This window comes from Octopus bimaculoides, chromosome 7 (assembly GCF_001194135.2).
Source record: "Octopus bimaculoides isolate UCB-OBI-ISO-001 chromosome 7, ASM119413v2, whole genome shotgun sequence".
NCBI lineage: Eukaryota > Metazoa > Mollusca > Cephalopoda > Octopoda > Octopodidae > Octopus > Octopus bimaculoides.
Window position 1 is genome coordinate 30,539,173 of NC_068987.1, and position 13,677 is coordinate 30,552,849.

The 13,677-nt window shown below is 36.7% G+C and overlaps 1 protein-coding gene across 4 annotated transcripts in view; it reads right to left on the bottom strand.

The window, feature by feature from the left end:
• Nucleotides 1–13,677, bottom strand: part of LOC106880808 (cGMP-dependent protein kinase 1) — a 173,746-nt gene that overhangs the window by 26,225 nt on the left and 133,844 nt on the right. For all 4 annotated transcript variants that reach the window (XM_052969494.1, XM_052969493.1, XM_052969495.1 and 1 more), the window contains 3 exons: nt 7,167–7,333; nt 3,378–3,491; nt 1,655–1,760 (listed from right to left, as the gene is read on the bottom strand). In XM_052969494.1, the coding sequence (XP_052825454.1) occupies nt 1,655–1,760; nt 3,378–3,491; nt 7,167–7,333 (387 nt within the window). The remainder of the gene's footprint in view (nt 1–1,654; nt 1,761–3,377; nt 3,492–7,166; nt 7,334–13,677) is intronic.

A 13,677-nucleotide genomic window follows, 5' to 3' on the forward strand; every position in this document is an offset into this window, starting at 1 on the left:
TATATTATCGTAAGTAAATTGATAATGGCTTCGTGTAGGGGCATGAGGACATATATTTGTAAGAGGAGCATAGTCGGTGGAATTAATCAAACTATTGCATGACTAATGCTTGTTTTATCACGGCGAAGCCATGAGTTGAAAAGCAGAAATGAATTGACCCTAGTGGTATTTGAGCATAAATAGCACCCCCTCCCCTCACACACACTAAAGGAGAAGGTGGCGTATCTAAATTCACACGTTCGAGCTCATTGCACGCCGAACTTTGAGCAAGTGTCTACTGCTATATCGTAGCGTCGGACAGACCAAAGCCTTATGAGTGGAATTCGACAGGGAAATCTGATAGGGAAAACCTGTCGTATGAACTGTACCTGTAATTCACAAAGGCCATCTCTTATCAAACACTGCATCGTCTGGAGTCGGCTTGCGGTTAACGTGTGAATATAAGTATTTATGAAACAGTCACACACTCGCAAATACACGCATACTCATGAATATATATACACACACACACATATATATATATATAATAAATATCTGAGCGAGTTATAAACAGTAGCTGCACGACATCGTGATGTATATATTAGTATATGATAGTGTATGTATGTATATATATTCAAAGTTGTAGGTCACATTATTTCACATAGGTTGCTGAAATGTTGCATAATGGCACAACTTTTCAAGAAGCAGGTTATTGTAGACTATGTAACTTATTGAGATACTTTCTGTAAAAACAGAGCAAGGCCCGGGTACAGCTACTACCCCCCCACCCCCACCTCACACTTTTTTATAATTGGCAGAAAGTTACCACCTGAAAAGTTTACTCATAAGTGGCATACACGAAACTCTCGGCCTTTGGGTAACTTGTATAACCGTGCCGATTACAAAATTTTTGTTTGTCGATTAAAGCTACCAATTCGTTTCTTGTTAAAGAAGGAAGCCCATGACAATTATCAAGCCTATCACATAAAACATCGGTGTTTGTCTTTAATTTGTGTTTGGATGTGTGTGTGTGTGTATATATATATACATAATGTACTTTATTTAAAAGCAGCAGAAATATAACAAGAAGCTGTTACTCAGAGTTTCACGTTCCCGTTCACGGGACAGTTTTGTTAGAAACGGGAGAGAAATGACGATGCAGTCAAAACTAATATAAATTAAAAAAACATGGATCTGTTTCATTGGTCGTTTCAAATAGCGGTCTTAGAGGTATGCAATGAACAAAATTAACAAAACAAATGAATTCAATATAGATTCATCCTATTTTTTAAAAAAATCAAAGAAAACCTTAAATTGAAAAGTGGGTTCAAAATACATATTGTAAATAATTATATTCGAATTATCGCTCAATTAACACATTAAAATTAAATTAAAATTTACGCTGCATTAAAATAAAAAATAAACATTTTACAACAGTATATACGCATATTAGACTATCTCCAACATACATATATACATCAAAATACACAGATGCATACGTACAGACAATATACGTATATAGGCATATATTTGTAAGACATAAATACATGCACGAATACGGATGTATACGTATGCACGCAATCAGGCTCGCATAGGAAACTGTCACAATAGGATATGAAAGATTTCTACCATATTTTGATATATACTAATTAGACAGGAACGATTTCAAGCTAACCTTCTCAACAGTGCCATGTTTTCGGAGTGCCGCAACAGCCCTGTACTCATCATTATACTTTGAAAGCTTGGTCGGTCGATGGCCCATAGCCTGCATGGAGTAAGAGCTGAAAGAGGGAAATGGAAAACAGACTGAAATTAAAGAAAAAAAAAAAAACATGAAACTCAACACATTAAGTATATTCATGATTTCTTTGAAAGGTAAAGAATCGCGACCAAAGTACAGGATATAGATCAGTGGTTCTTAACTGGGGTCCATATGGCCCTTGAGGCTCCATATGAGATTTTGTGGGGTCCACGCAGTAAAATAGTAAATTGGGGATAGCAATAGTACTTTAAGGGCCCCTGAAAAAAATTTGCTTTAGATTTATGTATTGGTACGTTTTGCATGAAACAGGTTTCTTTAACATTTTATATAGTTTAACTTACATAAGTAATGTGCGTAAAACAAAATAGGAATTTTGAAAGAAATTTCTATAAAACTAGCTTTTAAACATCGATTGGCTATGGGTATCCACAAGAATAAAATAGTAATCGAAGGGGTCCATAGATAAAAAAAAAATGGTTGAGAACCCCTGGTATAGATTCTTAAGAATGACCTTAATTTTGTGCTCATATTTTATCCTGTTAACATGGGTAAATTCGTCGCCCGGTTAAATGCATTACTCGACATTTGGGTAGAATTTTTCAAAAAATGGTTTGTGTTCCTATTTACGAAGAAAATTATCCTCCGCCTCACCACCACCACCACCACCATCATCATCAACAAAAGATATCAACAGATTACTCTCCCCTTTTCTCTCATATTCTACCAAGCAAAGGTAGTTTTGGCGCCTGTTGTACAAGATGCACCGACTAATCCACTCGGATCCCATCCTGTTCATCAGCGTTCGGTCCGTTCCTGCATGTCACAAGAGGCGACTAAAAATTGGCGACCAGAAAAGCAATCAGCTTTAAAACACCGTTCAACTCATAACAGCACAAAAAAAGTAGACTTAAAACGCCAATGAAAAGTTTCTGTTCTGTGCATTTCAAGTTAATACTCATTTTGTTAAGTATAATTTGTTTCCAACTTTTTGGTACAAGCCAGTAATTTTAGGACGAGGGTGTTAGTCAATTACATCGACTTCAGTACTTGACGGGTAGTTTATTTTATCGACTACAAAAGGATGAAAGGCAGAGTTGACCTCAGCAGGGTAAGAGCTCAAAATGTAAAGAACCAGATGAAATGCTGTTGGGCATTTTGTCCGAAGTTATTTGTGATTCTGTCAGCTCGCCGCCTTATGTAACATGCAATTTTTTCTACTGTAAATGAAAAGCTACCTTTTGTTATATGTGATAATTTCAAGCTTTGACGCAAGGCCAGCAATTTAAGGGGAGGAGTAAGTCAAAGTCGATATCGACGAAATTTGAACTCAGAACATAAATATGGACAAAATGACAATATGCATTTTTATCCGGCGTGCTAAGGCTTCTGTCAGCTCACAGCCTTTTGTAACATAAAATTCTTTCTACTGTAGGTACAAGGCCGTCTTTTGTTATATACAATAAAACTTATGAAAACTGACAGTGTGTCATAAAGCTTTAAGCAATTTGTTCAGTATGGCATCGTTGGACATCGCTGCTGAAGAAGCTTCCTGGTCAGTTCAACATAATCTATATGTTTGCGCCTGTTCTTGCTAGGAAATTAGTTGCTAGGAGATTAGTTTCATTGTTAGACTTACCTCTAACACTGGCAGTTCGGGTACAGTTGTATAAGGTTGCCAGTTCTCCGAATACCTTTCCGGGTCCAATTCGGCACAGCTTCTGTCCCTCTTTTGTCACTTCAACTTTGCCCTCTGTAAACAAACATTTGGAATGGAAACAGGATGAGATAAAAGTAACATCATAGTCATATTTAAAACACACACACACGCATGCGATATGTACCACCTCTTTGTAAATATGTTTGATCACACACAGAAACCAATATACTTTTCTAATTTAGGCACAAGGCCCGAAAGTTTTAGGGAGGGAGCCAGTCGATTAGATCGACCCCACTACGCAACTGGTACTTAATTTATCGACCCCGAAAGGATGAAAGGAAAAGTCGACCTCGGCGGAATTTGAACACAGAACGTAACGTAACGGTAGCCGAAATACCTCTAAGTATTTCGTCCGGCGTGCTAACGTTTCTGCCAGCTTACCGCCTTAACAGAGACCAATATACTCACATACATAGGTTCACTGACACTTACATGCGCTCATGCATGACTACACATGCGTATGCATCTAATCTCATACATGCATAGACACTGGTGCACACTGACAAACGTTTATGCACGCACACACACACAGACGTACACTGAGCTGAGGGGTGTTTCGGTTGAATGTATCGATTTCAATCGGTCACAGGTATTTATTTAATTGTACTTCAAAATAATGAGCAGCAAAAGTTGATCTCAGTAGTATTTGAACCAAGAACGTTAAAGGGCGTAACAAAACACGGCAAATAAATAATCTAATTCGAGTCTTTAATATTTCTGCAATTCAGCTATTTTACATATCAACTAATGAACAACAGAGCCGTTAGGAAAAGGTCTCTCAACAAGTCTCTCATTGTTTTGCAGCAATTTCTAAGAGCAAAAGAAGGGAGTATCTGTAATTAGGTACAGAACAAATACTACACGTGACTATATATTCCCAATGGGTCACTTATTCGTTTTATCGCCAATAAATACATTCTTCGTCGACATACATACAAACATATATATACATACATACATGCATACGTACATGTGTGTGAATGTAAGCCCGCCATATACGCACACACACACACACACATTATTATTATTATTAAGATTAGAATAAAAATTATCCCCTCAAAAAAGCCATCCCTACTCATTCTATCAGATATATATAATACTGTACCAAGAACTTTCTCTTTATTATTCTGCTATATATATATATATATATATATATATATATATATATATGAATAATAACAATAAATGGAGCAAAACGCATATAAATAAGATTTCCTTTAATTCCTACATATGTTTCAAAATATATGTGCACTCTACTCCAAAGAAGGAAGATTTGCTGGAATTCCACATATATTCATCGTCAGGGAACCAACATATAGAAGCAAGACAAATGCGAAATGATGAGGTAACTTACGAGTTATAATATTATATTATTATATAATATTATTATATGATGAAAGGCAAAATTGACGTAGTTGTGATTTGAAATCGGAGCGTAAAGAGCAGGAACAAAAATTAGGAGGTTGTAATAATTGTTTCTTCTAATACAAGCACAAGGGCAGAAATTTTGCGGCAGGGGTTAGTCTACCAATTGACCCAGTAGTTAACTGGTCAAGTGTAAGAGCTTACAGCTGACATGCAGAGAAGGATCCAGATATTTGAGCACAAGTGCTTTAAAAGGTTGTTGCACATTCCGTACACAGAACACAAAACGAACATTTTTGTCAGACAGCAAGTCAACAAATGCATTGGCAGAGAGGAACCATTCCTTGTGCAGGTAAAAAGGCAAAGCTTGCCTGATACGGCTACGTATCCCATCAAAATTCCCTGTGCAAAACCAATCTTCAGGAAACAATTGAGGGAAGGCGAAAGAAAGGCAGACAGAAAACTCTGGTTTAGCAACACCAAAGACTGGACAGGTGACAACACAGCAAACCTACTACGCATAACAGAGACCAGTAGCGACGTCTATGAAAGCATCTAGAGTAGCTCCCCAACAACTGGCTGTATCAGTTAAGAGGTCCTGACGAGGAATTAATAGGTGCTTTATTTTACAGATACCGCAAGAATTTCGAAAGGCAAAATTGACTTCGGGGAGATTTGAACTCAGAACGTAAAAAAACCCTGAACAAAAGCATTAGTCATAATAATGGTTTCAAATTTTGGCACAATATCAGCAATTTCGGGGGAGGATGCTAGTCCGGCGTGTTAACGATTCTGCCGGCTCGCTACCTTATATTAGCTATAATAATAGATGCAAAATTGTGGAACTTTCCTTATCTCTTGATGATAACAAACAGGTAACTGTTCGTAAATGCTTCCCACGCATTTAAAGATGAAGACTCCAGAAGTGATGGAAATATGTTCTCTACTAGCCTTGATGAAATGCTTAGCATTTCCAGGTGTTGAAATTCTCAGAAGAGAATATTATTTATGGAGAAGATTTAATGAGAAAGATCTGAAGTCGACTTGAAACTGTGAGTGCAGTTAGAGTTAAATGATATCATTATTGGAAAACAAGGTGTTGTAAGATGACAGCAGAACTGGATTTTAATGAGGTGGGAAAGAAGAGAATGGACGGGATACACAAACATACGTGTATACGGATGTACGTGCTTATGTATGTATGTATGTATGTATCATTAATCTTTCATCTTTTACTTGCTTCAGTCATTAGACTGTAGCCTCGCAGGGGCACCGCCTTGGAAGGTTTAGTTGAACGAATCGACCAAGCCTAGTACTTATTTTATCGGTTCTTTTTGCCGAATTGCTATGTTATGGGAATGTAGACACTAACACCAGTTGTCTTTGTCTACCAAAACCACTCACATGACATTAGTCTGTTTGAGTATTAAACAGGGTGACGGACAAGTTCTGCTATTCAAGAACAAGAACGAACTTCCACACATATTTCGTTAACCAGATTTCTCTCACAAGACTTTGATCAGCACGAGTTTATCATTGAAGACACTTGTCCACAGTACTGTGAAGTCATAGTGATCCTCAAATAGCGTAATTCTGCAGTGTGCTTCTTAACCACACAGCAGGGACTTGCCCAAGGGACTGAACCCAAAACTATGTGGTTGGGAAGCAAACTTCTTACCATACAGCCACGCTGTACCATAACAATTAACATAAAAACAGTAACACCCAACCTACAGGTTCCGTTATAATTCTTATTTCTTTATTGCCCACAAGGGGCTAAACATAGAGGGGACAAACAAGGACAGACAAAGGGATTAAGTCGATCACATCGACCCCAGTGCGTAACTGGTACTTAATTTATCGACCCCGAAAGGATGAAAAGCAAAGTCGACCTCGGCGGAATTTGAACTCAGAACGTAACGGCAGACGAAATACCGATAAGCATTTCACCCGGCGCGCTAACGTTTCTGCCAGCTCACCGTTATAATTCTGACAGGGTCCCGAAGACAAAAATCTTTTTCACTTTTGAAATATTTGATGAAAATGTAAAATGTTGGAGAATATGTTGAGCGATGAGTTATAGGTATAAGGATAAGGATAACAACACAAGGTTTACGGTAAACTAAAGCGGTGGAATAATTTCTGAAGTACTATATACTAAATGTGTTCCACTAGAATATATTAAGAAAGGGTTGCAGAAGATTATAAATTTACCAAAAATGAGTCGTGATGGTCGAGGGTTGGGAACTACTGAGAAGACCATTCAGCTTAGTATTCCATCGCTTTTAGAACTCAACGGTTTTTTCAATAAATTTTTATACAATAATAATTTCTTAAACTCACCTTCCATGACGAAGACCAATGACCCTTCATCTCCTTCCTTGATGATCAAGCTGTTCTCAGCATATTCTACAGGGTACATACAATCCACAATCTCACGGATCTGAGGCATTTCCAGCTTTTGCATGAAGTCATTTTCAAGAATGGCTTGCTTGATTAACTCCTTTGAACTGAAATGAAAGACAACCAAGACTTGTAAAGCGGTACAGCGGTTATAGTTATAGTAGTGATTGTATTATGGCAGTGGTGATGGTGGTGGTGGTGAGAACTATTATATATGACACTATAATGTGTATACTTTAATCCAATAAATGTTTACACGTGTTCAAAAATAATTTCGGGTTTCTAACACCCAGAGGGAACATGCACGTCTTACAAATGGAAGATCACAATTTCTACTCAGTGGGATTTCATTAAATTTCTTCTTCCTTTTATTCGTCAGCCTCGTACGCTTTTCATAGGACTCATGCTCTCGAAATTATTTTAGAAGCAATAGTGAATGAAAATAGTCATATTGAATGCATCTATATTGAAAATTGATATATCAACATAAAAAATAAATCTATAGTAATTAAGAGCTCAATTAATAACAGGTCGTTTAAATTTAATGTTATTTAAAAATTTGTTTAATTTAAATAAATCATGCAACCCAATTATGTAACCGAATCTTTTTGTCACAATCACAGTATGAATAATATGCGAAATTTATATATATATATTTTACTTTTTGAAAATACAGTAATTCTAAATTAAGTTAATTCATGTCCGATAGAGTGTGTTGTATACTTAGACACTTATATCCAAGTATCATATTTAAATGATACATTGTAGCACACTTATCTCTAAGTGCATAGCTAGCATATTTAATTCATTGAAAATGCCATTTGATATATAAACAATTTTAAAAAGCATGGGTCCAGGTGATGAGATTCTATCATATTGATTGCCTGACCTTTTTGTAGTCACACCAGTATGTTCTCTCTTGTACATGTTATAATTACGGAGAATTTTACAGCAAGGCTCTGTCTGTCTGTCTGTCTGTCTGTCTGTGTCCCAGTGAAGACCTCAATAAAATGTAAGCACAACAGACCCGATATAATGATTTGGGATAGAGAAGAGAAACTGTGCACAGTTGTGGAAATTAGCTGCCCAGCAGATGTTAACATAAAGCTGAAGATCAGTGAAAAAGAAAATACCTACGCTGAACTATTGAGAAATCAGCAGTTGCTCTATCCAGTTTACAAGTTCAAGTTTATACTTGTAATTATTGGGGGCCCTAGGGTATGTAACACACTGCCTAAATACTAATCGTGAGAAATTAGGCTTCTCAAAACCAGAAAGGAGAAAGCTAATTCGAAGACTACAGATCCAATCCATCACTGGAACTTTAAACATCTGTAAAACTTTCCAGAAGTTTATCATTTAAATATATGTGAGCATGTCTAGATATGTAACTATATGCATGAGAATACATACATAAAGCAAAGCATACAAATCTGTACATATACATACATACATACATATATATACATACATATATATACATAAAAACAAAAATATCCTGTTGTTGATGTTGAAAGTCCAATGAAGGAGGCTTGAATCCTAAGTTAGAAACCGGCTCTTACTCTATTGGCAAGAAATCTTGAAATAAAACTGAACAATGACACACATACATACATACATACATACATACATACATACATACATATACACGCACACGCACGCATACGTATAATTTAAACAAAAATAAGCTAAGAGAAATAATTTAGAGTGGCCTGTAGCATGCATATAGCATAGAAGAATACGAGTGTGTGCTTAACTGGCAAAATATGACCATCCCCAAGTATAAAAAATAACTTAAATTCTTGATTAATTAAAGTTATCTCCACCCTGTCTCAATTATCCAATGCATGGGAAACAGGGAAATACTCTCAAGAATCAAGAATTCTCCAGAATTGTTATGCAATGAAGGAAAAGAACAGGCTTATGGTTTGGAGAGAAGAGAAAAGTCACGTTCTTGTGTTTCTGCCTCAATCGGTGCCATCAGCACGGCAATTACAGAATTAAATCAGGCAATTGGCCAGACTGACACATTCCAACCCATACTATTCATCACTGCATATCAGAGTGTGCAGTTTGGACATCCTATTATTGGAAGGGTGGTTATATCAGTCACGACACCTCGTCCAGCTGATTAACTACGTACTATAGGATAGTTCTATCAAGACTGTGCTGGGGTTATACAACAATAGTCAATATCCGAAGTCACTGCATCGTTGTTTAACCGTCGTTGCTATAATTTGAAGCCAAATCTTCTTCGCATTACACTCTAATGTTCTGAACACAGAAAATAAGTACCAGCAAACTAATACGTACTGACTCAAGGGTTTTATACTGTTCCTCTTACAAATGCGTACTGTTGCGTTCTTATTATCAGTTAATATATACAATCGAATAGACCCGTTAATTTAGATAGTATGGGCCTTGTGCTTTGATAAAAACTTCCTGTATTCGATGGTGTATCGGTACAAAAGTTTCATATCTGATAAAAATCAATATAAGAGGCTAATTCAGCTTCGCATATACTCTTTAAGATAAAGTGCATTTTCATTGTTAAAACCAAACAGATGTTCTACGTACGATACAGTACATAGTAGATATTGCTGAATGGAAAATAAACCAGGCAAATTATGACAACTGAAAAACATTATATGTTATTAACCCTATTTTTAGCACGTAGAAAATAGTTACGCTGGATCGGAGTCAAATATATACGCGCGCGCGCACACACACACACAAACACACACACACATATGTACTCACACACGCGTGCACACACAATCTATTTTTATTTAGCATCTTTATCCCATCGGAATGCTCATTCCTTGGTTTATCTTTCTCGTTCTAGAAATATCTATGTGTATCGTTATGTATTCCCATAACGATATAGCTGAACACAGCCGTGTTGCTAAACGTGTGAGACTGACGGCCGAATGTCTTATAAATCCAGATTCGGAATAGGTTGATGAGAGCTCACATGAGCAACAAACAATCTAAGAAGAACTATAGTAGCTTGGACAGCGGTGAGAGGGGAGTATTCTTGGATATATTTCAACCTTGAGAACACACAAAATTCCCTTCTATTCCTCGATTAATAGTCTGTAGTACGAACTATCGGACCACGTCTTTGTCTCATGGTAACCACATTTAGTTTAACTGTAACCATTTATATTCATTTCCCCACCGCTTTCTACTAAAGGCACAAGGCCTAAAATTGTGGAGAAATGGAGAGCCAATTCTATTGACCTCAGTAGTCAAGTGGTACTTATTTTATGGACCGAGAAATGATGAAAGGCAAAGTCGACTCCAGCGGCATTTGAACTCAGAGGAATTTGAAATCAGAACATAAAACGGGAAGAAATGCCACTAAACATTTTGTCCGGCATGCTAAAACTTCTGTCAGCTTGCCACCTTTAAATTATAGTAATAATTATCTTTAATAGTAACACAAAACTATATAAATATTGTGGAGATGACTGATTGTAGTAGATGACTGTTGTGTATTCGCTCACAAAACAAGACGCTATCACCATTGGAAGTCCTTGTTTCATTGTCAATTCAGCCGTCAAACAGATTAATAATTTATTTGCTCTTATAAAAGGGATAACTGATAAAACGATGGCGGTGGAATGGTAAGTACGATAGTGCGTCAGACGAAATGTTTTGTATTTAGTTACATCAACTGTTTATGTTTGCAGTTTATGTATCAGCAAAGCCGACTTTTTCATATATATGTCTTCAGTTGATCCTTTTGGAATCGATAAAATAACTTCCAGTTGAACACTGAGGTCGATGTAGTTGACTTACCTAACTCCACCCTGAAATTGCTATTATTGAAGCAAAACGGAGCAAATATTTTATGACGATGAGGATGTTGACGATGATGATGAAGATGTCCATTATAATAATATTGGTGTCAAATTTCGGCACAAGGCCAGCAACTTAGGAGGAGGGGTAAGTCGATTACATCGACCCCAGAAACCTACTGGTACTTATTTAACCGACCCCGAAACGATGAAAGGCAAAGTCGATCTCAGCGGAATTTGAACTCAGAACGTAAAGACGGATGAAATGCTGCTAAGCATTTCACTCGGTACGGTAACGATTCTGTTATCTCGCCATCTTAATAATAATAATAATAATAATAATAATAATAATAATAATGATAATAATAATAATAATAATAATCCTACGCAAAACACTTTCAATACAGTAACCATAAGAGCATCACAGCAAACCACAGCACATACCCCAGGCACACAGAGCTGCGCTCGGTAGTGAAGTGAAAGCACGTTATAAAAATAAAACTATTGAATAATAATAATAATAATAATAATAATAATAATAATAATAATAATAATAATAATAATAATAATAATAATGGACAGCTGACTCATTCCATCTTTACCCAGCAGAATAAGCTGAGTTTTCATCACATAAAAATAATAATCACATCTTAATGCAATAACAGGCAGTGGCTCGCATGGCTTCTGATCTTAACTGATTGGAATTGTTATCATGTACACAATTATGACAGAAGTAAATAGAAACTCCATAGAACATTGTCTTATGCTTATTTTAACTTGGAATGCTTTATATATTCTTTATTAATGGACATTTTTATGTTTCAGGTTCAATATGTGACTGTTTAATTATGCCACGCACAAAAGAAGCCTTGGAACTGTCCAAATTTCAAGGAAGCCGTATTGTGGGTCAATCTGAAGGTGGACTCGGCGTAAAATCGCAAAAAACCTTGGAATCCTGCTTTCTACAGTTAATAGGGTGATTGTGCAATTCATCAGAGAGGGGAAAGAGTCTACATCATCTTGCCCAGGTTGACCAGGGCCCTCTGGCAGGACCCTATACTTTGTTAAGTGAAATGTAGAGGATAATCCTCATTGCAAGGCCTCTGACATAGCAGAACAAGTTGATGTCAGTCTCAGAACAGCTGTCAGGTATCTCTACAAACTAAGCTACTATGGCAGAGCAGCTAGTAGGAAGCTACTTCTTCAACCAGCCAATATCAAGTGGAGAAAAGACTGGGCCAGTGAGATGATGGAGTGGCCGCTAGCATTTTGGGACACAATCATATTCTCTGATGAGTCCAGATTTACTGTACATTCTGACAGTGGTTGAGTGTGAATCTGGAGACTCTGTGATCAAGAATTTGACATGAAAAGATTGCTGCCAACAATAAAATAAGGCAGCTATTCTGTGATGGTCTGTGGAGCAATTTGGAGCAATAGTTGATAAGAGCTAGTGGAGTGTGAAGAAAACAAACTCAGATATATGTATCCATATTGCAGAAAGTACTCCTTGCAATCTTCTCCGATGGAGAAATAATTAAAGAAGACTATTTATGGAAGATTGGGCTCCTTGTCACACGGCTAAAATGACCCGAGACTGGTTGGAAAAGAATGGCATTAAAAAACTTCCATGGCCAAGCCAGTCACCAGATATAAACCCTATTGAACATCTCTGGAGCATAATGGACAGGACACTTCGTAAAAAGATCAAGAAAGCATCCTCAAAGCCAGATCTTTTGAGATTACTGCATGAAACTTGGCGAGAAATTCTCCAAGAGAATATTCGTCATCTGCTCTGTAGCTTGCCTTATAGGATCCTTGCATTGAAAAATGCAAAGGGTATGTCTACTAAGTATTAGATATTCACATTATAATAACTAATAGATAATTTGAATGAATAATTTCAGATTTAAATAAAATTTTAATGATTATAAGGGTGTCTATTTACTTCTGTCGTGTCTGTGTACAAGTTTTGTCTTGGTATAAAAGATGGGCTACAACAAATGTTCTGCTTGTCAGTTGCTTGGCCTTAACTATATGTCACTTATTGGTTGATGATATGTGGATGTCTGATCACGAGCAGAAGTAGTGAGGGACATCATAACCATGTGTTGAGAAGAATTCTTTGGGGTTTGAATAATTCATCCCTGGAAACATGAGTGTTTCGTTCATTATCCTTAACCAACCCATATTCAGGGACCTTTTAAGCGGGATGGGCTACTCGATCTGAAGTTAATTCTAATTGGACCCCACCTGTAATGTCATGCGCTGTTTAACTTGATATGAGATCAGTGTGTCGCACACATATGGTTGTGATTCATATACCTGGTCTGCCCTTACGAGACGGGCTTCGTATATTTGTACTCCAGTGTCACTTTGATGGCATTAAAAAAAATAATGGTGGAGGATGGTAGTGAAAGTAATAGTGACGAAAAAGAAGATAAATGTGATGATGATGATGATGATGATGATGATGATGATGATGATGATGATCACACGTACTTTAAAAAAAAATCATGTATAACCAACAAACCAAACGGAAATTTTTGATGAAGTGATAGCCTTTTATAACTAAAAAAAAAGCAGATTTATGTAGAAATTATTATTAAAATATCAGATATCCACACCAATGTGATATTCTCTCTCTT